This window comes from Phyllobates terribilis, unplaced genomic scaffold (assembly GCF_046119375.1).
Source record: "Phyllobates terribilis strain yellow unplaced genomic scaffold, ASM4611937v1 Scaffold_11__3_contigs__length_659146591, whole genome shotgun sequence".
Classification (NCBI taxonomy): domain Eukaryota; kingdom Metazoa; phylum Chordata; class Amphibia; order Anura; family Dendrobatidae; genus Phyllobates; species Phyllobates terribilis.
In genome coordinates, this window is record NW_027362771.1 from 162,800,774 (window position 1) to 162,825,010 (window position 24,237).

Consider the following 24,237-nt stretch of genomic DNA (forward strand, 5'->3'; position numbering starts at 1 on the left):
CCAATTATTTTGCGTAAACGTGGCGTTTTCGTCACCATTGACTTGCTTTGGAACGGATGTAATCCCAATCACTGGATCTGTACATGCGGATTCCATGCGTTTCAATGTGCAGAGATGGTACCCGGGTTTGGAGAAGAGAAGACTCTCCTCCTGACCCGGGTACCATAGTACCAGTAAAAAAAAGAATAAAATAAAAAATAAATATTATATTTACCTTGTGATGGCCCCCGGTGTCTTTGTCTTGGCTTGCCGGCGGCTCGCGGTGGACTCCACGACCTGCGGTGACGTCATTTAGTCATGTGACGGGTCACGCGACCGCTGACATCGGCAGGTCCTTAAATCTACCGCGAGCTGCTGGCAAGCCGAGACAAGGACTCCGGGGGCCATCAGAAGGTAAGTATATATTTATTTTTTACCATTCTTTAAGGTCACAGTATATAAATCCATACCGTTTGCATGGATTTATATGGTGTGACCAAGTTGTCAAGCACTTTCCAAGTGATGCTAAAATCACTTGGAAAGCGCTTGACAACCCGCATGCGGAAATGCATGTGAAGAACGCTTCACATCCGCACGTCCCTGGCAGGAAAAACGCATGTACAATCCGCATGTACAATCTGCATGTACAATCCGCATGTACAATCTGCTGCGTTTTTTCTGCCAGGGAGCTGCAGAAACGCTCAGGAAAAATCCGGAGCATTTCTACATCGTGGGCACATAGCCTCAGTGCGGGGGTATAATTACAGCCGGTGCTCACTATGTATTGAGACGTGATTGAAGCCGCGCTGGCTGTGCCTCTATGACAAAAAGCCGGAGGCTGCCAGGAGAAATAAAGTGCATGTCCTCCCAGCAGCAGGGCTTTCAGTGAAGCAGCCGGGCAACTTTGGAAAGCTATTAACCTGCCGATTAACCTCATATCTGCAGGTTAATAGCATTTTGGACTATGACAGGTTCCCTTTAAAGGATTATTTTGTCGTTATGTACTTCGTCATAGTTGCCACTCACCTCCCGATGCAGAAGTGACTGGCCCCAGAATAAGCCTTTATGGTGGTTGCACGTCTGAACACCAGACGGAGGAAGCGTCATGTGATAGATTTTGCTAGGACGTCAAGAAGCGAAGATGCCCTGGCATCGCAGGCTGGTCCCTAAGTAAACTAGTGATACAGCTTTGTCAGGCACTAATGGATGCACATCTGTTAAAAGGTGATGTCCAACACTGGACATCCCATTCTAAAATTCTAAAGTACCTCAGATAAAGTAAAATGACTCCTACTCGGCTCCTGAATCGGAATCGGTCCAGTAACATTGTAATATCAGATGAGCGGTGCAGCCCAACAGCGGCCGCCGATAGGCTGCAGCCTTCACATTTCTGTCAGATGGAACAGTTCCACTTAAGGACTTGCACACACAATTCCCCAGTATTTCCAGTGTGAGAGGGCTGTCACATGGCCGCACAGATGTGATTTACACGCTTGCACTCACATGCCAGTAAGGCCACGTGCACACATTGAGTATTTGGTGAGTGAAACTAGAAGTGGGTGATAAATGCAGAAGTGGTGACGTGTTTCTATTATACTTTTCCTCTGATTGTTCCACTCCTGGTTTTGGCTTACACATTCTGATGTAAAATACTGAACGTATGAACGTGGCCTTAGAAACATTCGGCTTCTCTCCATAAAAGTGAATTGAGAGAAGCTGAACTGTGTAGTCAGCAAGTAACCGCAAGTACACAAATTGCATACACATAGCTCCCAACTGTCCCGTGTTCGGTGAGACTGTCCCGCTTTGAGGGCTCAGTCCCGTGTCCCGGCTCAGCTGTTCTCCCAGCTGTGGAGGGTGGTGGGGATGCAGCGGTGGAGCAACGGGCACAGGTAGAAGCTGGCAGCTGCAGCTACCACGTGTGCCCGCTGCTAAAGAAAATTAATATTCACTCTTCTCCACGCCCATGGGAGTGGAGAGGAGTGAATATTCATTCTCCTTAAAACACTGTCAATAGCAGTCACCGGCTTCCTGCTGCGGTTCCGCGATCCTGTGTGCCCGCTAATAGAGAGAATGAATATTCACTCTTCTCCACTCCCATGGGTGTCGAGAAGAGTGAATATTCATTCTCTTTAGCAGCTAGCATAGAGTATAGCTGAGCCTCAGCGGGAGCTGTGGCCATGCTGACAGCGCGCGCTATTAAGGGGAATTACTATTCACTCCTCCCCACGCCCATAGTCCCGGCGTGTAGAGGAGTAATATACTCGCAGCTCACCTTGGTGCCTGAGGGCGCAAGGCAGTGATGTCATGCGCTGTTCATATGCTGAGATCAACTACTGACAGACAGGACGCAGCACTGGAGCAGGGGGTAGGAAGGAAGGTGAGGAGAAGTGTTTATTTTTTTCATGTGTGCAGTGATGGGGGGCCTTCTATACCAGGATAGGGGGCCATGCATATCAGGATTGGGGATGAGGGGGCCATGCATATCAGGATTGAGGATGAGGAGGAAATGCATACCAGGATTGGGGATGAGGAGGAAATGCATACCAGGATTGGGGATGAGGGGGCCATGCATAGCAGGATTGGGACTGAGGGGGCCATGCATACCAGGAATGGGGATGAGGGGGCCATGCATACCAGGAATGGGGATGAGGGGGCCATGCATACCAGGAATGGGGATGAGGGGGCCATACATACCAGGAATGGGGATGAGGGGGCCATGCATACCAGGATTGGGGATGAGGGGGCCATGCATACCAGGATTGGGACTGAAGGGGCCATGCATACCAGGATTGGGTCTGAGGGGGCCATGCATACCAGGATTGGGGATGAGGAGGCCATGCATACCAGGATTGGGTCTGAGGGGGCCATGCATACTAGGATTGGGGATGAGGGAGCCATGCATACCAGGATTGGGGATGATGGGAGCCATGCATACCTGGATTGGGGATGAGGGGGCCATGCATACCAGGAATGGGAATAAGGGCCATCTGCTGAATGCCCTTCATTACCAGCGCCCCTCTGACAACTCCTCCTGTCAGGGGAGAAAGCAATGGTAAATGGGCGTGGATTAGAGTGTGGCATGGCCAAAATTTGCCACGCGCATAATCTGTCCCTTTTCCTCTTCTTCAAAAGTTGGGAGGCATGCATACAAGGTGGCATGACTACCCGCTCATACTGGGAAACTGTGAGTGTGCGCATCGCGTGCTGTCGCCATTCAGGAGTCTACATAGTGACTGCAGACTATTGCCCCCAGCCTTGACAACACATTTAAACAGAAATGTCCGTGGTTGAGGCCATTATTGGTGTTTATACAGCAGGCTCACAGTTACAAAACAACATGGTGCAAATGCTCTCATTTTCACTATTGGTGATGAAGGGGGGGGGGGTGGCACATATATTCCAGTCTTTTATGTAGATACACAGCTCCGGAACATTACATGCGCTGTGGTAATGTACACATGGATTATGCCCTTGATACAGCTGACAGACAGACACAGCCTCTGCAGCTGCTGACAGACATACAGACACAGCCTCTGCAGCTGCTGACGGACAGACACAGCCTCTGCAGCTGCTGCCGGACAGACAGACACAGCCTCTGCAGCTGCTGCCGGACAGACAGACACAGCCTCTGCAGCCGGACAGACAGACACAGCCTCTGCAGCCGGACAGACAGACACAGCCTCTGCAGCTGCTGCCGGACAGACAGACACAGCCTCTGCAGCTGCTGCCGGACAGACAGACACAGCCTCTGCAGCTGCTCACAGACAGACAGACAGATACAGCCTCTGCAGCTGCTCACAGACAGACAGACACAGCCTTTGCAGCTGCTGATAGACAGACACAGCCTCTGCAGCTGGTCACAGACAGACACATCCTCTGCAGCTGCTCACAGACAGAGAGACACATCCTCTGCAGCTGCTCACAGACAGACAGACACAGCCTCTGCAGCTGCTGACGGACAGACAGATACAGCCTCTGCGGGCTGCACAGTCCTGGCACGCTCCCTTCACAAACATGGCTTCTAGTGTCGTCAGCCCGGATGTTGGGCGCATGGCTGGTGACATTTTCCGGAGGTCTGCGCTTCTCACTGGTTGTTAGTGAGGAGGTTGTCAGCAGCTGCCGAGCGGGAAGTCTGCGCTTGTGTGTGGACATCATGGAAAGGTAAAACAGGGCGCGGGCGGCCAATACAGCGATACTATGGAGCAGACATGGCAGGGGCACATGGTGTGAATGCGGGCGGGCGCCTGTGCGGCTGTCATGTCAGTGGCTGGGATGTGCGGTGACCTAATGCTATACGGAGAATTATCATGTAGTCATGGTTGTATCTATCCTGAAATCGTGTGGGGAAACCTCAGGTGACACATTAGTCCTCTGGACATGGCTACCATGTCACCATCACTAGTGGCCATCTCACTCTGCGACATTGCGATTGCCATAAAGTCGGACTGGCCACCAATCACTGGCCTTCACTCACCTTGTCTAAGCTTAGGAACCATTTACTCACTACAAATGCAGCATAAACAGGTTTTCTGAGGTTGTCAGGATGTTTTTTTTTTATCCAAAAAGCAACATATATATGAACACATTGGAAATCATCAGGAGCCATAATGCTGTTGCTCAGTATACAGGTATTTTATCACTGAAGCATCATTTCTTTCTTTTTATGGAAAGTGGGGAAAAAATACAAAAGCCCTATTTCTATGGACTATGAAGGTATTTCTGGACAATGGCAGCTGTGATCAGACTACCTGTAGTACAAGGCGCTCATAAGGACCAGCCGTTCTGCCTAGGTGAACCAGAAAGGGCACACGGTGCTGGTTCTGGAAAGAGATTTCCAACTCATATGTTGATCATGCCTCGGTTGTCAATTTCGATGTATGCTCAGTAGGTTATGCACAGTGACAGTGCGCTCCCTCGGTGGCTCTGATGAGTGACAAGCCAGCAAGAGAATGCACTGTCTGCGCATTGTAAGGAGACAGCCCAGGGAGCAGAGACCAATCCTGCCCCCACAAATGATGTCACTTTCGGGGGCAGGGCAGGTCTCTGTTTGCTGGGTAATACCAATTATGTTGTTTGTTTATTTTTTAACTTCATAAGGGGAGGGAATGGTCACTCCGGCACCCCAGAAATGATATACCTCTATTTTGCATTAAATGGTTAAATATGATGTGTCAGCAGATCAAAAGTGGCAGTTTCTCGCTGCTCCCGTGAGGATTTAATTTATTTATTTTTTACCCCCGTCCCCTATATGGTCCCAGAGATATGGGGCTTTTTACTTGGTACTGAATTGTATAGCCTTTACAAAGGGGGCGATTCACAGGATACTTTGGGAACATGTCTTCAGGCCAGGGCTGTGGAGTCGGTGTCCATTTTGCTGTAGTCGGAGTCGGTATAAAATGGACCGACTTCTAAAATATATAATAAATTGGGTGCAGTATTTGAATGCAGTTTGTGGGGAATATTTTTTCATAAGAATTTGGGAAAGTTCTGAAATGTCCTATAAATGTCTGTCCTATTCCTGATCTAAGGGTCTAGACTTTTAGCTGAGATGAATCTGTGCTACAGTAAACTTATCACTTAAACATGAGCCATGTATGAGGGAGTCGTGGAGTTGGAGGTTTGGCTTACCGACTCCACAGCCCTGCTTCAGGCAGCCCTGCATTATTACCCTGTAAGCCATGCCTCCTTGGTAAAGACCCCCGCTCCTGCTGATTCTGGTGGTTTACCGCAATCTAATGTGCTGTACCCAGACCTCATCACTACAGCTAATCACTGGATGCTTGCCGTGCATGCTGAAATGACTTGCATAAAGTTTTTTTCTCGTAGATTACCCATGGTTCAATTTCCGGCTTCTTCAAGAGTTTTGCTTGACTTTTGTACTTTTCTTAATTATATACTGAAACGACCATTGATAACTAAATGTTATCTAACTCTTCTTTTACAGGAGGTCACATGGGGATGTGTCCCCAGTTATTCGGGAGGCTGAAATCTCCAGGACAGCTCGACGCCAAGGTTCTCATCCAAGATTACCCTGTATCCCTTTATTAGTGTATTTATAGAAATGTTTTTTCTTCTAGGTTGTTCTCCCACTCTTTTTGCTTGTTTGAATTTTCTTTTTTAAGTTCAAAGTAGGAAAGCGTTTCATAAGGAATGATCTCCTTGTTTCAGGACTTTTTCCTACCTTAAGGGGTATTCTGTTAAAATTCAATATTATATATCCACTGGATATCTGGAAACTGCTAGATAGATGCAGCTCAAACCTATGGGACATCACCTATCTATAGATTGGGGGTCCTGTGCGCCCCTCTTGTATGGAGTGGCAGTTGCACTTCTTCTCTATTCTAAGTGTTCTATCGAGTGCTTCTCTGTGCTTTGTCAGTCCAGTAGAAGGAGAATGCACCTTCCGCTCCGGTGATATAGAGGACATGTGGAATCCTTGTTTTGGTAATTGTGTAGGTGCTTCATATTGAATATCATGTGTTTAATTATTGCATCATTTAAAGGGGTTTCCAGTTTTAACATTTCATCATCCCTAGTCTAGAAGAGGGTTAAAACAATAAGCTGAGACGATAGTCGCTTAACTACATGTATGGCTCGTGCAACATTTTCTCTCATACCAATTTTTATTTCTGTAAAGGCTGATGATGCCATTCATTATACTGTGGTATGTTTGTGACTGTTCGAGCCAAAGTCAAAAGTTTGGCTTGCTGACTCCACAACCCTTATTCTCGGTTCTTAGCAAAACGCCTGCATTAGTTGAACCTACTTTGTTGTTGTTGACCCTAAGGGAAAGGGACAGAGAGCGGAAAGACAAAAACTGCACCAACATGCTTTTTGACATGGTTATTAATAGTTAAATGGGTTATTCCTACCCCTCTCAGGTTGGGTTCAAACAGTGGCTCAGTCGGGGCTTCCACCTGAAATACATGAGTTATGCATAACCGCCAATGGGGTTAGTGTCTTTAAGCAAACAATCACTTTGTACTCTCTCTGACCTCTTTTTCGGTAGTGACTCCATCTGCTTCATTAAACTCAATGGCCATGTCGGCTGATACACCTAAATTTCATTTTTCAGAGTTTCGGACAGAAACCCTGACAGAGCCACTGACGTGTGGGTAAACCCGACCTCTCTACTGCATCAAGTTATGAGCGGCCCTGATAACGTCACACTTACAGATATCTGCTGGGACGCATGTGTAAGTGCCATTCACCTGTCCTATTCCCATGCACGATACCTGCTAACTGAACGTGGCCGGTACTATATAAACTAGAATGCCATTGGCGCTGCTCACCTACCAATGCAGAAGTGAACACTGCTGTTTGAATAATTTTTCATTTAATCATTATGGGTCTGTTAATGGGTTCACAATAGTAGAATTGAACATGGATGGCCATAAACAATACATTTCCAAACTGTGCTACAGTCCATATGGTCCAACCCTTAGGAGTGAAGCCACTTCCCCCAAGTGCTAAGTGTCAGTTAAGTATTTTTCCTTGACGGCTAGACACAGCTAATGACAACTGGAGTGTATCTATACCAGCAAGAACCTCCATTGCTTCTAGGACTCCTGTGTCTCTTCTCCGACAAAGCAGTAAGTTACTATATCTATCTATCATATATATTGATCATCATATAGAACTATATAGTCTATTAATGGTCATACAAATGTCACAGTTTTCTCATCATTCTCAATGTTTTTGTAAGTGCTGACATATAGAATTACTGTACTCATTTGACTACTATAGAAACGCTTGTTCGTCTTTAGTATGTAATGTATGGATACTATAATGGTTAAGGATGTCTCGCCTTAGACATAATTACTGCAGAGTCTTACCCATTAGTTAGCTTATCTCACAGAAATCTGGCATTTGAATTTTCAGGAAATTGCCTTTAACATTTTGGTATCCAACTTTTATCTGCTTCCTTCCAAAATTGAACATTTTCAATGAGGCCGCCACATTCATGAAACATAAGTTCACAATTTTCTGCCTTATTTCACGCTAAGGATTTCTCATTTACAGTGACTCCACAATCCTGGAGTACAGCAAGGCCACCAGACGTATCTGCAATTATGGGTTCAGCCGGCAGATCCCCACGTTTAGTCCAAACACCCGGGCACTTACTAGACATTTCTGCGGTGGGTGAACTTGTTCCCATTTTATGTTTGCATCTGAAAATATAGAATGGACAATTACCTGTTAGTTTCACTTCTCCCCCTTTTGTGACATGTTTTATTTCCCTTTCATTTTAGCTGCCTAATCTGGATGATAGTGCATACACATCCTCATTTTCCCCTCAGCGAACTGGTGTTTTTCCATCATTTGAGGGTCCGAGCTTTAATGAAGACATCACACTCAGTGCCATCATGATGCGAGAAGAAGATCCAGGAGAAGCTGGTAAGAGGCAAAACTTTTCTAGGCCACAGATACAGTGAGTATTTAGCATCTGTAGTTTTATGGCAAACTTAAATGTGAACTAAAGAAAAAGATATATATCCTTCAATAAAGATTTAAGTTTAAGGTCTATTGCATCAGTGCTCCAGTTGAAACGTATGAAAATTAATCTTTAATTTTAAAAAATATATCTGTAATGCATGTGAAAATGAATGAAACTGACTCTGCTCACCTTTGACGTTTTTTTTTTATTTTTGTTTAATTAGCAACAATGAGTCTGTATCAGGAATTCCTGAAGTCATTTCAGAAGCTTCCTTCCAGTGCAGTTTTTGACCTCGTGGAAGAGTATGAAAATATGTGCAGTGACCAAGTAGGTATAGATTAGTACTTTTGTGTCTTGTTCTGATGTATGGCCTATTTAGTGCCATTTCAGATGCTTATGTACAGCCTCATACTCAGTAGTTATAAAATGTGACTTTAACTACCACTATATATAAATTGAATTAGCTGCCTGGTATAAGTAAGCAGTACCAACGTCTGATCCATATTTCATGTTTAACACCTTAGCTCTGTATGTTGTATATATCTGTCGTGAGTAAATGTCGCTGTGTTCACCATGACACATATGTACCATGTTTATCAGACTATAAGATGCACTTTTAATTGAGAGAAATTTTTCTAAAAAGTGTCTGCGACTTTTAGTCCAGAGGCAGCTGCCTGTGATGGAGGAGAATGGCAGACGCCACATCCTTCCCGATAACTGAGAGAACTGCTTTCTCCTCCTGCCCCACACTGATCTATATGATCAGTGCACAGCAGTCGATGAAGCTTACCGGGACCTGAACAGAGGCTGCACAAGATGAGCAGCTGGGGGACCTTACACTCGATTAACTCAAGGACCTTTCAGGTTATGGGACTGATCACATTAATCGGGTGCAAGTTCCTTCAGCTACCCTGCTTGTGCAGCCTCTGTCCAGGTCCCGGTCAAGAACTGCAAGAAGTGGTAATATATTGTGTAAGTAAATGTGCATGTAGCAGATGTGTGTATGTGTCTGTGTGCCTATAAGAGAGAGAGCGCTCCATATCAAGGTCTACAATAAAAATCGTGGCTAGGGGAGTTGGCCGCACTCGCCTCTGGGAGTTGTGCAGATTAGACACAACACTGACCCCCTCAACATGGTTCTCCTGAATCATTGCTGCACATTCCGCCGGCCCCAGTCTCCTAGTGCTAGAACCGTAACATGAAAGAAATGAAGCGAGGTAAAAGGGCGGATACCGTCAGGGCGCTGCGAGATAGGATACCAGCCAAATCGGATGAAGTCAAGCTATTTAATCAACACTGCGCGTTTCAGGGACGATCCGTCCGCTTCATCAGGTACTCGCCTGATGAAGGGGACTGACCATCCCTGAAAATCGTAGTGTTGATTAAATAGTTTTTCATCTGGTTTGGCTGGTCTCCTATCTCACAGCGTCCTGATGGTATCCGCCCTTTTACCTCGCTTCACGTCTCTATGTGCGTGTAGCAGAGCTGTGTGTTTCTATATGTGCATACAGTACAGACCAAAAGTTTGGACACTTCTTCTCATTTAAAGATTTTTCTGTATTTTAATGACTTTGAAAATAGTGAATTCACACTGAAGGCATCAAAACTATGAATTAACACATGTGGAATTATATACTTGACAAAAAAGTGTGAAACAACTGAAAATATGTCTTATATTCTAGGTTCTTCAAAGTAGCCACCTTTTGCTTTGATGACTGCTTTGCAGACTCTTGGCATTCTCTTGATGAGCTTCAAGAGGTAGTCACCGGAAATGGTTTTCACTTCACAGGTGTGCCCTGTCAGGTTTAATAAGTGGGATTTCTTGCCTTATAAATGGGGTTGGGACCATCAGTTGTGTTGTGCAGAAGTCTGGTGGATACACAGCTGATAGTCCTACTGAATAGACTGTTTGCTGCTTTTTTCTTACCATAATACAAATTCTAAGTAAAGAAAAACGAGTGGCCATCATTACTTTAAGAAATGAAGGTCAGTCAGTCTGAAAAATTGGGCAAACTTTGAATGTGTCCCCAAGTGCAGTTGCAAAAACCATCAAGTGCTACAAAGAAACTGGCTCGCATGAGGACCGCCCCAGGAAAGGAAGACCAAGAGTTACCTCTGCTTCTGAGGATAAGTTTATCCGAGTCACCAGCCTCAGAAATCGCAGGTTAACAGCAGCTCAGATTAGAGACCAGGTCAATGCCACACAGAGTTCTAAGCAGCAGACACATCTCTTCAATTGTTAAGGGGAGACTTTGTGCAGCAGGCCTTCATGATAAAATAGCTGCTAGGAAACCACTGCTAAGGACAGGCAACAAGCAGAAGAGACTTGTTTGGGCTAAAGAACACAAGGAATGGACATTAGACCAGTGGAAATCTGTGCTTTGGTCTGATGAGTCCAAATTTGAGATCTTTGGTTCCAACCACCGTGTCTTTGTGCGACACAGAAAAGGTGAACGGATGGACTCTACATGCCTGGTTCCCACCGTGAAGCATGGAGGAGGAGGTGTGATGGTGTGTGGGTGCTTTGCTTGTGACACTGTTGGGGAGTTATTCAAAATTGAAGGCATACTGAACCAGCATGGCTACCACAGCATCTTGCAGCGGCATGCTATTCCATCCGGTTTGTGTTTAGTTGGGCCATCATTTATTTTTCAACAGGACAATGACCCCAAACACACCTCCAGGCTGTGTAAGGGCTATTTGACCAAGAGGGAGAGTGATGGGGTGCTACGCCAGATGACCTGGCCTCCACAGTCACCAGACCTGAACCCAATCGAGATGGTTTGGGGTGAGCTGGACCGCAGAGTGAAGGCAAAAGGGCCAACAAGTGCTAAGCATCTCTGGGAACTCCTTCAAGATTGTTGGAAGACCATTTCCGGTGACTACCTCTTGAAGCTCATCAAGAGAATGCCAAGAGTGTGCAAAGCAGTCATCAAAGCAAAAGGTGGCTACTTTGAAGAACCTAGAATATAAGACATATTTTCAGTTGTTTCACACTTTTTTGTTAACTCTATAATTCCACATGTGTTAATTCATAGTTTTGATGCCTTCAGTGTGAATGTACAATTTTCAAAGTCATGAAAATACAGAATAATCTTTAAATGAGAAGGTGTGTCCAAACTTTTAGTCTGTACTGTATGTAGCAGAGCTGTATGTGTATAATACACACTGCAGAGAAACACTAACAATAGATTTATTACTTCCCTATTGTACCCTAGTGCATAATGACCCCTTCCCTATACATCACCAGGGATTTAATTAAGAGAAAAAATGTTTTTCCTACTTTCTGCTATCTAAACCTGGTGTGTGTCTTATGGTAATATGCGTCTTATGGTCCAAAAAATACGGTAGATCATGCTGATAATACGGTAAAGCTATTGTACCAGTGTGGTATACATATAGATACATAGCTGGGCTCATGGTGTTACAGTAATGACAGAGGAACATGATGAGTTTGACACAGGCTTCCAGTTCCCAGAGCACTTTCCCTAACAGTGACCTCTGTGTCTGTCATATACCTCAGACCTATCAGGGTCTGATAGTTTTTGACTGACAGGTAGCCTGACAGAAAAATGAAAAAGTTACAGATATCATAAAATGGCGGTATAAACAATTTTTTTTTCTGACTCACAATATTTTTTCACCACTAAAATCAAAAAAATTGACCAGTTTGACATCGTCATAATCAAACAGACCTGGATGCAAAACAAAATACACAAGTCATCATATGGGTTTTGTGGATGGAAAAAAATATATATATTATTGCTTTTGTACGAAGGTGAGGGAAAACCAAAAATGCAAAAATGAAAATTGGCTGCAGAGGAAAGGGGTTAAATATGTTTAAAAAAAGTTTATAATATTTATAATGTTGCAATTTTCACAATGGCCAGAATGCTTAATTTTAGATTGCCTTTCTGACTGACCAAAATTTTTTCAGCCGTTTCTTTATCATCACAGACAGGATTACAATGACCATATCAGTAGGGTCAAAGTCTGTTTATTGATGCTAATTTCCTTGTGCGCAACAGTAAGTAGGAGGATTAGGCTTACTGGCAAGTGTGAAAATTGCAACATATTTATTTATTTTGTATAGTGGTTAGTGTTGAGCATTCCGATACTGAAATATCGGGTATCGGCCGATATTCGTGGTATCGGAATTCCGATACTTAATTCCGATACTTTTACAATATCGAATACCGGAATCGGAAGTTCCCATAATGCCTGCGCTCTGCAGTGTCTCTGAAGGATGACAAGCTGGATGGCGCTGACATGAACCCCAACCCTATTACCCCCTGCCACCGCACCAGGGCAGCGTGGAAGAGCGAGGCTAAGTGCCAGAATTGGCGCATCCTTTTCTGGGGCGGCTGACGGCTGGTGTTTCTAGCCTGGGAGGGGGCTAATATTCATGGCTCCCTTCCTGGGCTATTAATATCAGCCCCCAGCTGTCTGCCTAGCCTTTGCTAGCTATTAAAATAGGGGGGACCCCACGTCATTTTTTTTGGGGAGTCCCCCATTTTAATAGCTAGTAAAGGCTAGGTATTCAGCTGGGGGCTGATATTAGTAGTCTGGGAAGCTCCGTGGGTATTACCCCCTTCCCAGGCTTCAAACATCTGCCCCAGCCGTCTGCTTAACCTCCGCTAGAGACTAAAATTAGGGGGAACCCCACGCCAATTTTTTTTTTAATAAATCCTTTATTTTAGCACTAAACGACAAGTACAGTAATCAACACTATCACTGTACTTCTTATATATGTGACTGACATGTTTCTATCTATCTAATCTATGTGTGAAGCTCTATTCTTTCTGTTATAAATTGTCGGGTACCGGTGTATGCCGCTGCTGAATTGCCGGCTTTTCATGTTTCACTGTGAGCACTGTTCCCATCGATTTGGGCAACCACCTCCCCCAATACATTCTACATTATTGTTAGTTGTTTTCCTTCATGTAGAATTAACCTACAAGGAAAGAAAGGGTTTATTTTCATTCCGATATTTCTGTCCCATTGACTTGCATTGGTTTCCGGTTTCGGAATCGGCGATATTCGATACTTTTTGAGTATCGGCCCGATCCAATCCGATCCGATATTTCCTGATATCTGAAGGTATCGCTCAACACTAATAGTGGTATAAAAAAATGTAAACAAATTATATTTAAAATAAAAACTTTAATTTAACAGTCATTTTCTCATGACACGTGCTTTTTGATGGGATTTGAAAAAGACAGTTGCAACATGGAAACCCCAATTTACAATGCAATGGGGGTTGAATAATTTTATTTGCAACTGTAGTCCTGCTAAGGCCACGGCCCCGCTATCAGTATTCGATAAGTATTTTTTCTCAGGAGTGGGTGATAAATACAGAATTGGTGACTTGTTTCTATTAGACCTTTTCTCTGATTGTTCCTCGCCTGGTTTTGGCTCCCACGCCTGAGAAAAAATACTGACCAAATGCTGATAGTGGGGCCGTAGCCTAAGTGTCTGTCGTTGCTGTTATGTGCTGCTGTAGGTAAAATATGAAATATGATATTTATTGGTAAAATAAAAAATATATATTTATTTTATTAACTTTTAGGTTATTTTACTGAAAAAGATTGCCAATCGTGTCACTCCAGGGCAGCAGAAGTTTTCTAAAACTGCCAGTATCTTATGGCTACTTCAGCAAGAAATGGTAACTTGGAGGTTAATTGCATCTCTATACAGGTTTGTCATCTCTCTCCTCTTTTGTGAAGATTTGCTGATATATCACACATTCTGTATTGCTGATTTAGAGAACTTAAATGCACTTTTCTTTACAGCATCAATCTTACCACAGGGCAGATATGATATACACACTTCTTGTTTCTGGCTCACTGTCAGTGTTACAGATCCTTTCAAAGTTATTTTATGCGATTCAGATCAGGGCTATATATGAAATGGTTTTACTGAATTTGTTTGTTTTTTTTACCTCTGTTCAAAGCATCTTTTAAGTATATTCTGCTACTGTCATCTAGAGTGGTATGTCAACTGCAAATTGGCTTATAAACATTTGAAGTGCAGCTGCAACTTTTAAGTTCTTATAAACCATATGTATATAAAATAGTCCATTGTATGTGACGTGTTGTTCAGCAATCCTACAGTGGTTTATTTTCATCTGGAGAAGTGTTCTCCTTTTGTTTCTACAGTAGCGCAATGCTCCTTTGCATCCCAGCATCTTGGCTGTACGGGGTCGCGCGCTGCTGAGGATTAACAGTTTTGACCAGCAGCATGGTAGCACCACTGGTCCCACCTGAGCACTTTCCCAGGCAGATAATAGGCTGCTTTTCCTCTACAAAAATGAAAAATGCGCAGAGGCTGAATCCCGAAATCTTCAGAGCAGTGCTTGCAGGTTCTAAAGTATAGTCTATTAGCGGCTCTTACTCCTTACCTTAGTAACTGGTCACTCTGAGACTCCATTGTGGCCGGTAATCTAGGTAACGAGTTGTAAGCTATAGAATTGACCCCTTCCTGACATTGAAAGTACTGGCTCATCCAATGTTGGGTACCTGCTTTGGTATTCAGCCTGCATCATTCCCAGCAGTTGGTGTCTATGTTACACAGCCAGCCTCTGCTTCTAACAGCAGGGAATGTCTTCTACTGTTAACCCCTTATATGCCACTGTCAATCTGATTGCGGGGTTCCAAATGTAGACATGGCAGTTGGGGGCCTGTTGTGGGCCCCTATACCTGCAATGTCAATACTATTGTGAATTATTATTTATCTATTTTTTTTTTTTTTTTACTATATACTGCAATATTATAAGATTTCAGTATATAGTGTGAGGATGTAAAAGAAAGAAAATTCTAATATAAAAATATATATATTCAAAATTATTCACTTTCTCCCTCCATAAATACCCATGGTTCAGTGAACACATATGGATTTACCTGCGTTCAATTGAACGCAGCGTTTTGGACGCAGCAAAAATATGCGTCCAAAGCGCTGCTAAGTCTGAATCATGGGCACAGAGCCTAACATTTTTAAAAAATATGACGTGGGCTCCCGCGTCATTTTTATAACCAGCAGAGGGAAAGCCGACCGCTGGGGGCTGATATTAGTAGCCAGGTAAGGGGCCATTAGCCAAAAATGTTCCCTGGCTATTAATATCAGCCCACAGCTGTTTGTTTAGCCTTTACTGGCTAGATTACAGGGGGACCCAAGAAAAAAATTGATGTGTGGTCCCCCTATAAAATCTAACCAGAACAGGCTCAACTAGACAACTGCAGGCTGATATTAATAGCCAGGGAAGGGGCCATGAATACTAGCACCCTCCGTGGCTATTAATAGCACCCCTCAGCAGTCCCAGAAATGGCGCATCCATAAGATGCGCCAAATCTGGCGCTTAGCCTCCGCTCTTCCCTCTGCCCTGTAGCGGTGGCGAGTGGGGCAATGGGGTTGGGGTTCACGTCAGCCTTGTATTGTTGGCTGACGTGAAGCCCAGGTTAGTAATGGAGGGCGTCTATAAGACACCCCCATTACTAACCGCGTAGTAAAGTTATTGCCGCTTTTTCAATAAATACACGGCCAGAATAGTATTTTAATGAAATAAAAAATCTGTTTTTAAAATTTTTTTATTGTAATGGGTCTACGAAGCCCTCGATCTTCTGAAAAAAAAAAGTAAACAACCAACCATATCCCTCACCTGTCCGCTGTCAACGACACAGTCCACTTACCGCCAGGTACTGTCCCATGGCGATCCGGGTCACTTCTACAGCAGTGACATCAGCAATCACTGATGTCACTGTTGTAGAAGACAGCAATGTAGACTGACAGGTGTATGAAATCACTCCTATCAGTATACATTGCTGCAGGAGGTCACTGGGGTTCATCAGCTGATCAGCCCCGGTGAGCTCTCACCACCATCACCCTGGGAACATTCTGTTCCCAGGGTGAGGTCACGTGAGCAATCAGCTTGATCGCTCACTTGACCGCAGGTCCTGGAAGCACAGTATACCGCCGGGGAGAGCATCGCCGGGGGGCGCAAGACAGGTGAGTATAAGGTTTTTTTGTTTTGTTTTTTTACTTTATTTTTTACACTGCGTGGTAGCCGACTTGGCTGGGAAGACTACTGATCCTCCCAGCTGCGCCGCTCTCGCTGTTATCAGCAGAAGCGGCAGTCGGATGAGAGGAGTAGTACTCCTCTCCCGACCCGGGTACCACCCGCAGCGTGTTTCCACTGCAAATTCGCGGCCATTGGCTTTGATTGAAACACATCAAATCTGAAGGTATAAATATTATACCTGCGAATTCACAGCGGAAACACCCGCACAATGGTCATGCTGCGGTTTTGACCGCAATGGTAATCCTGAGTGGAAACTTCCGCATCATGTGCACAGCACATAAGGATCACCATTGCAATACCTGGCAGATCTATTAACAAGCATTTTTGCAGCATTTCCACGGCGGAAAAACCACAGCGAAAACGCATCAAAATCGATTTGTGTGCACATAGCCTTAAAGCCCATATATTCTTAAGAATAGAGGATTTGTGATGCAGAGTAAATTACAATGTTGCATGTTTTACAAGCACTTTGCAATTTTAAATATTAAAAACATCAGACAACCCCTTTTTCTTCCCTATCCTTTAGAGACCGGATACAGTCTGCATTAGAAGATGAAAATATGTTTGATGTTGTGGTAAGCTTTCTTTTTATGGAGCATTGTCTTGCTAACAAAAGTTTCTCTAATTTCTTTATAAGAATCACAGTTGCATTCTCTGCATAACCTTTTCTTGCTTTCCTAAAGCCATAGGGTTGAATAATAAAATGATTTGCCTTCAGCTTCTACCATGTAATCCATGAGCAGTAAGAATTCTAGCATTTTTAACCTGTTAGTGATCAGACCTGACTGGGCCTTCATGACCGGCTACATTTTTTTTTTGCCTTTCCTCTGTTAAGTAGCCATAATTTTTAATTGTTTTTCATTGATATGGCTATATGAAACTTTATTTTATGCAGAACATATTGTAATTATTTTTTTAGTACTGTTTTGGTTTGCATATAAATAACTTTGTAATGTTCTATATCTTTTTACTGTTTGTGTGATACAAACAGAAGCAGTAATACACCACTTCAGTCGTCTTCCGCAGTTGTCTGACAGCCGTAGACCTGGTCTGCTCCTGCTAGGTTGCAAGTGCTTTAAAGCGAACCTGTCACCAGGTCAAGTCCTTGCTATTATATTATTCCTGTTGCTCCCATGAGTATTGCGGGTTTTGGCACCCGATTCATCAAGACAGGTGTGAAAAATTGTCATGAAAACGCCCAAAGTTGCAAAAAATTTTTGCACAACTCCAAGTTATGGCAAAATGTTGTGAAGTATGAATTTAACCACTTATTGGCTGCTGGCTAGCTATTGTTTTCTGGTTTATTTTGAAGAATTTGGCTTTAAAAAAGTCAACAAATACCACAAGACAAAAAAAGGACTGTAAAAAAAAAATAAAAAAATGCAAGTGATGAACTGGGGCTTTTACATAAAGCTGTAGATAGAATTGCAGTTACAATATGCCTGACAAAATATTTAATAATTTTTTGGCGTTTCACAGGGAAGCCAACCTACAGAGTACTCAACAGCAGGCAGAATATTATGTGAATGCTCGCTTGGAAGAGGCGAGATAGTCTGATGACAGATCTGCTTTAATTTGTTGTAATAAGTGTATTTTTTATAAATTTCTCTTCGTCAGGCACCAAATGCCAGTGAAAAAAATATTATGGACAAATTATTTGAGCGGGATTCACTTGTAAGACAGAGCCAGGTATGTTGTTGTCCTCCAAGGGAACAATTGAGATGGCCAGTAAAATGCTGATATTTATGAAGTAAATAATTTTGTCCCTCCAGTAGTATACCTGTTAAATGGTAAGTAAAGTAGACTTTTAGGAATTTTTTTTACATGTTTGAGGCCCTATAATTTTGATCAGATAGGTGAGGGTCGGGTCAAAGCCATAGACTTTCTACTGCATCTCTACATCTGAGAGCACATCTACTGTTGTGTGTGTGCTCTCGGCAGGAGCTGTGCGCTCTTGAGCAGCGCACTTGTAAGAAATCTTTTGAACGATCGGTGGGGATCTCAGGACCCAGACACTCACTGATCTGCTCAGAATTAAAGGGCCAAAAAAATGTCCCCAAACTTTACTTACTGTTTAAAACGTTGTACCCACAATTGTGGATTTAGTATGAGGTTTATCAAGGGGGTTTATGATGTGTAATAAACTTAGTAATTAATGTGAAGTTGGGTACAAGATTATAATCACATGGCCACACAGAAATTTTGGGTGTGTTCCCATGTTGCAGTCCTAAATGAAAATCACAACAAGCGCCATAATTGTGGTTTTATTACTATTTTCCAAAAAACAGAGGCAAAGACTAAATATCTATTTATTATATAGTATTTCCCGTTGTGCTATAAATTAAATGGACCACTATTTATATGAACTAACCGCAAATTAATCATGAAGTTATAGGGTCAGCATAGCCCGATAGAAATCATGTAAATATTTGGAGAATTCTCCAAAATATGTATTTTCTACAAACATAGTCATTAAACCCACATATGTAAGTAAAAAATATTTTATTTAATATGGTAAATCCAAAAGTACATAGAGTAAAAAATAAGGTCCACAGTGTCGACTCAAAAGACAATGAGGAAAAGCTGCAGATGTCTATAATGACTCCATATGTTTATAAATGAGATGGGTTGGACTTCACTATTACACTTCAGACTATGGGTTGGATTTCTCTCTAGATTCTAGTTAGCAAACTTAATAATATACATTTATGCTCTTCCCTTTTTAGCTGGTAGTAGATTGGCTTGAAAGTATTGCCAAGGATGATGTCGGTGATTTCTCTGAGAATATTGAGTTTTATGCTAAAGCAGTATACTGGTATGTAAACTATAAAAATGGACGACATCACTGTGTTATTAACCCCTACTTACTGAGTCCATTTTGACCTTTGTGACCAAGCTCCAGTTTTCAATTCTGACATGTCACTTTGTGATAATCACCGGAATGCTTCTATATAGCCCAGTAATTCTGAGTCTCTTTTCGTGACACATTTTACTTTGTCTGTGGCAAATTTAGGTCGTGTTTTGTTTTTCTATTTTTTTCCATGAAAATTTAGAAAAAAAAATAGCAGTTTTCAATCTTTTAATATTTTGAACCTTAAGTTGGTTATGACACACAGAAAAGTTATAAAAGGTCTACTTTAGGGCAGCATCATTTTTCAAATGCTCTTTTATTTTGCTAGAATGTTAGCAATTTTTTTTCCCCTTTCTAACATTTTTCCAAGTAAATTTACAAAATCTGTTTTATAATTCAGTTAAATAGCAGAAATAACATTCACAACTGCCCCCCTCAGATTATTCAAAGCTGCTGTTGGGATGTTTAATTCTTCAGGGTGCATCATAAAAATTTGCTCAAAGTGGAATGAAATTTTTTTTTCACTAAAATATTAATTTACCATAATTTTTTTATGTTCACAAGGGGTAGGTAATAGAAGAAAATTAACCCCACAATATATTATTCAATTTCCCCCATGTGTGGCAATATTCCATGTATGGTTGAAAACTTCTGTTTGGGCACACAGCACAGCTCAGAAGTGAAGATGCGCTATTTGATTTCTTTCTTAGCGCAATTTTGGCTGGAATAGATTGCACACACCATGTTGCATTTGCAGAGTCCCATAAAAGCAGAACCCCTCTCCTCCACAATTAACCTTATTTTGGAAACTAAACCCCTCAAGAAATTCATATGAGGGTAACATTATTTTTTTCTAAATCACATTTCTTAGCAAAAGTTGACTTTTACTAATGAATTTTACTTACACCTCATTCAGATATGTGTTTGCTCGTGTATGCATAAAAATGGAACCAGTGTCATCAGTTTTTTGCATCAAAGTTTCATCAGTGTTTGGTCAGCTTTTACCATCAGTGTGTCATCAGTGATTTTCACATATGGATAAATAAATTACAAATCTTCTCCTATCCATTGCAGTGTTGATCACGGACAGCACACAGAAAGGCACACCGCCATCCTTGTATTGGTGCTTTTAATCTGTGATGCCGGTAAAAAATTGACATGTCTATGTGATCTTTGTTCAGACACATGGTCTGCAAAAAAAAAGTGGACATATGAACAGCCCAGACGACTATAATATGTTTGTGTTCTATCTGTGAAAGTCACTGATGGAACACGTATGTGAAAAACAGACGTCTGAATGAGACTTTAGAAAAGTGCGATACTGCTTACACCTTAAATGGAAAGGGCAACCCCTAACTAGTGTTGGGTACTTTTTAAAGAGAACCTGTCGCTGGGTCAAAAATAGTCCTGCGTATTCAACTTTTTTCCTTTTTTAAACCCACCGTAAGGTTCCAGAAATATGGGCCTTTTTATTCAGTGCTAATTTTTATGGTCTTGACGAAGGGGCGTTACTTGCAGAGCAGCCTAGACACATGCCCCCAAAGAATATTAGCCACGCCCCCTTGTTAAAGTTTATAAAAATCAGCTGTAAATAAAAAGTCCCACATCTATGGAATGCTATGGCAGATTTTATTATAGAAAAAAGCTGAATATGCCATGAATGGAGTAATGTCAGCTCCTGAGCCCACTCCCTACACTTCCAATGTCTGCTGTATATAAAAGGGGTTACTAAATCCTTTTGAGGCTGTAATCGTCTATTGACGTTTGTGCGACTGTTGAGATCTTTTAGAGCTGCCATACAGCGCACCCATCCTGCATCGCTGGCCATACAGACAAGAGTGCACGGGCACTGCTATGGTTGGGGATACGCTTTAGTCACTTTTGCCATTTATAACCCACTTTTCCTGATAAATATGATGTTTAACCACCGGTATCCCCGCTTTGGAATTTCATTTGTTTTGTCTATAGGGAAAATACGCTACACACACTAAAACAGAAAAGCTTTTCAGTACTGGGGAGCAAGCGACCATTGGTCACAGAACTGGTACGTATAAACCAAACGACAAGTTTTAACATATGGAATATGTGACTTAACTTGTTTTAGAGATCATTTTTATTGGGGGACAAGCGCGTATGCAGTCATACCACTATTACAAATGTAAAAATGTTCTGACAGGTTAACCTTAAAACATTAATGCATAAATGAAATGTGAGTAACTTTCTAATGTGTTGTTCTAATTCTTCATCCTTTTCAAGATGATATTTTGCTGTGAACAAGTAACTTTTTTTCTCACACTCAGGGACTGGAAACTTGCACATAAGTGGTACTGCTCTCAACTGAAAAGTGGATATTGTATCCAGTCTAGGCAATGCACTGCAGTGTTAGATGTAGCTCTTCGCATGTTTCATTTTGCAGTACAGACTATTTTGCATCCAGTCTAGGTAACCTGTGAGCCATTGTATTCACTTCTCAGCAGAGAGCTAACAGCCATCTGTTCCCATTCAAGCACAGCAAACAAGTGTCTTGAAAATTACAAACTTTGTAGATGAAAAACTCTTGAAACTTGTACAATTTTGAAACTCTTTTTCATATACTCTATGGTTTCCTTTAAACTTGCCATAGGATCCTGACGCTCCCATAAGGCAAAAACTTCCCTTGGATGATCTTGATCGTGAGGATGACATCAGGCTTCTGAAGTATCTATTCACCTTGATCAGAGCTGGCATGACTGATGAGGTAAATCTGTAAAATTGAGTTGCATAAACTAATCCCATAATGTTAGACTTGGGGTAGAGCAACATGTTTCTCACAAGTCAGCTTGGCTTTCAGATTAACCCCTTCATGACCGGAGCAGTTTCCGTTTTTGCCTTTTCGTTTTTTGCTTTCCTCTCTTACTAGAGCCAGAACTTTTTAATTTTTCATTCAATATGGCCATGTGAGGGCTTATTTTTTTGCAGGACGAGTTGTACGTTTAAACTCCATCACTGGTTTTACCATATCGTGTACTGGAAAACGGGAAAAAAAATTCCAAGTGTGGTGAAATTGCAAAAAAAATGCAATTCCACAGTTGTTTTGTTTTTTAACACGTTCACTGAATTCTAAAACTGACCTGTCATTCTTATTATCCAGGTCATTACGAGTTCGTAGACACTAAATATGTATAGGTCCTTTTTTATTTAAGTGGTGAAAAAAAATCCAAAGTTTGCTTTAAAAAATGGCGCCATTTTTCGTGATCTGGGGCCAGGTGAGGGCTTATTTTTTGCTCGCCAAGCTGATGTTTTTATTGATACCATTTTGGGATAAATCTGATGTTTTGATCACCCGTTATTGCATTTTACTGCAATGTTGCAGCGACCAAAAAAACTTAATTCTGGCGTTTGGATTTTTGTTATCGCTACGCCGTTTACCGACCGGATTAATTCTTTTTCTATGTAGATAAATCGGTCGATTCTGAATGCGGCGATACCAAATATGTGTATGTGGGTTGTTTTTTTTTATTATTTTATTTTGAATGGGGCAAAAGGGGGGTGATTTAAACTTTTTTTATATTTTTTTTTTACATTTTCTGCATGCTTCAATGCTTCAATAGTCTCCAATAGGCGACTAGAAGCAGCAGCAGTCCGATCGCCTATGCTACATACAGGCGATGATGCAGCAGAAATGCTCGTGCTATGAGCGCCGACCACTCGGTGGCGCTCATAGCAATCTTTACATGACAACCACAGGGGTCTGCTGCAGACCCCGGGTTGCCATGCCCCACCCATGAGTGACCTGCGATCACATGACGGGGTCACCGATGGGCGGGGTAAGTGACGCGCTTCCGGCGCGGCGCTGTTAAATGCCGTTGTCAGTTAACTGGTTAACAGCCGTGGATGGATCGCGATTCCACCCGCGGCTGTTGCGGGCACATATCAGCTGACGTGCCCAGTTCAGTGCGGACTCAGCGCAGAAGCCCCCCGCTGAACCGGCCTATTACTGACCACGTCGGAAAGCGGTAAATATTGGTGCAGTTCTACAGGTGAATCTGCTGTTTACACGCAGAATCTTACCATCATTATTAGTCAGTTTGGTAAACCTTGTTGATTTTGTGGTAAACGTGTAATCAGGTTGCTGCCTATAAATTGAATGGAAATATACTAAGGTTTACAGAACAGAAGGACTTGGGTATTGCTATTCTGGTTACAAGTAAGCTGAGCAGCAGTACTCAATGTCAAGCTGCAGCTGCAAAAGCAAACAAGATTTTAGGGTGTATGAAAAGAGATGAAAGTCCTGCTGTGTGTAGCACAGGTGATCGAATGATCGCAATTTCAAGTTTCTTATGGAGACTATTGAAGTATGTGTAAAGTGAAAAAGTGTTTTTAAAGCGCACCTGTCAGCAGGATTGTGCTCAGTAAATTACAGGCATTGTCAGGTGGGCGACATTACACTGATTAAAATGATACCTTTGTTGATGAAATCCGTCCTGTGATTCTTGTGTAATCTTTACTTTCAGTTTGGAGATAATGATATGCTCGTGCTTAGAGCGCACCCCACAGTCCCGCCTCGATCTGGTGCTCTGCTTACATTTTCATCTGTATGCTCTTATGACAGCTCACTGATCCTTCACTGACCTGCCTCCTATTTTACATAATGCATCTAGTAGTGCAGGGCTAGGTAAAACAGGAGGCAGGTCAGTGAAGGATCAGTGAGCTGTCATAAGAGCATACAGATGAACATGTAAGCAGAGCACCAGATAGAGCGCACCCCACAGTCCCGCCTCGAAGCACGAGCATATCATCTCCAAACTGAAAGTAAAGATTGCACAAGAACCACAGGACGGTTTTCATCAACCAAGGTATCATATTAATCAGTGTAACGGCACCCACCTGACAGTGTATGTAGTTTACTGAGCA

General features: G+C 42.5%; 1 protein-coding gene across 1 annotated transcript in view; it reads left to right on the plus strand.

Moving 5' to 3' along the window:
• The first annotated feature begins 4,006 nt into the window (after positions 1 to 4,006).
• The window catches only part of NUP107 (nucleoporin 107), a 74,074-nt gene continuing 53,843 nt past the window's right edge, over positions 4,007 to 24,237 (plus strand). The window contains exons 1-12 of the mRNA XM_073651765.1: positions 4,007 to 4,143; positions 5,927 to 6,015; positions 7,494 to 7,574; positions 8,005 to 8,120; positions 8,235 to 8,379; positions 8,643 to 8,746; positions 13,989 to 14,116; positions 17,020 to 17,068; positions 18,111 to 18,182; positions 19,220 to 19,308; positions 21,313 to 21,388; positions 21,968 to 22,081. Of these exons, the coding sequence (XP_073507866.1) occupies positions 4,022 to 4,143; positions 5,927 to 6,015; positions 7,494 to 7,574; positions 8,005 to 8,120; positions 8,235 to 8,379; positions 8,643 to 8,746; positions 13,989 to 14,116; positions 17,020 to 17,068; positions 18,111 to 18,182; positions 19,220 to 19,308; positions 21,313 to 21,388; positions 21,968 to 22,081 (1,185 nt within the window). The 5' untranslated portion in view covers positions 4,007 to 4,021. The remainder of the gene's footprint in view (positions 4,144 to 5,926; positions 6,016 to 7,493; positions 7,575 to 8,004; positions 8,121 to 8,234; positions 8,380 to 8,642; positions 8,747 to 13,988; positions 14,117 to 17,019; positions 17,069 to 18,110; positions 18,183 to 19,219; positions 19,309 to 21,312; positions 21,389 to 21,967; positions 22,082 to 24,237) is intronic.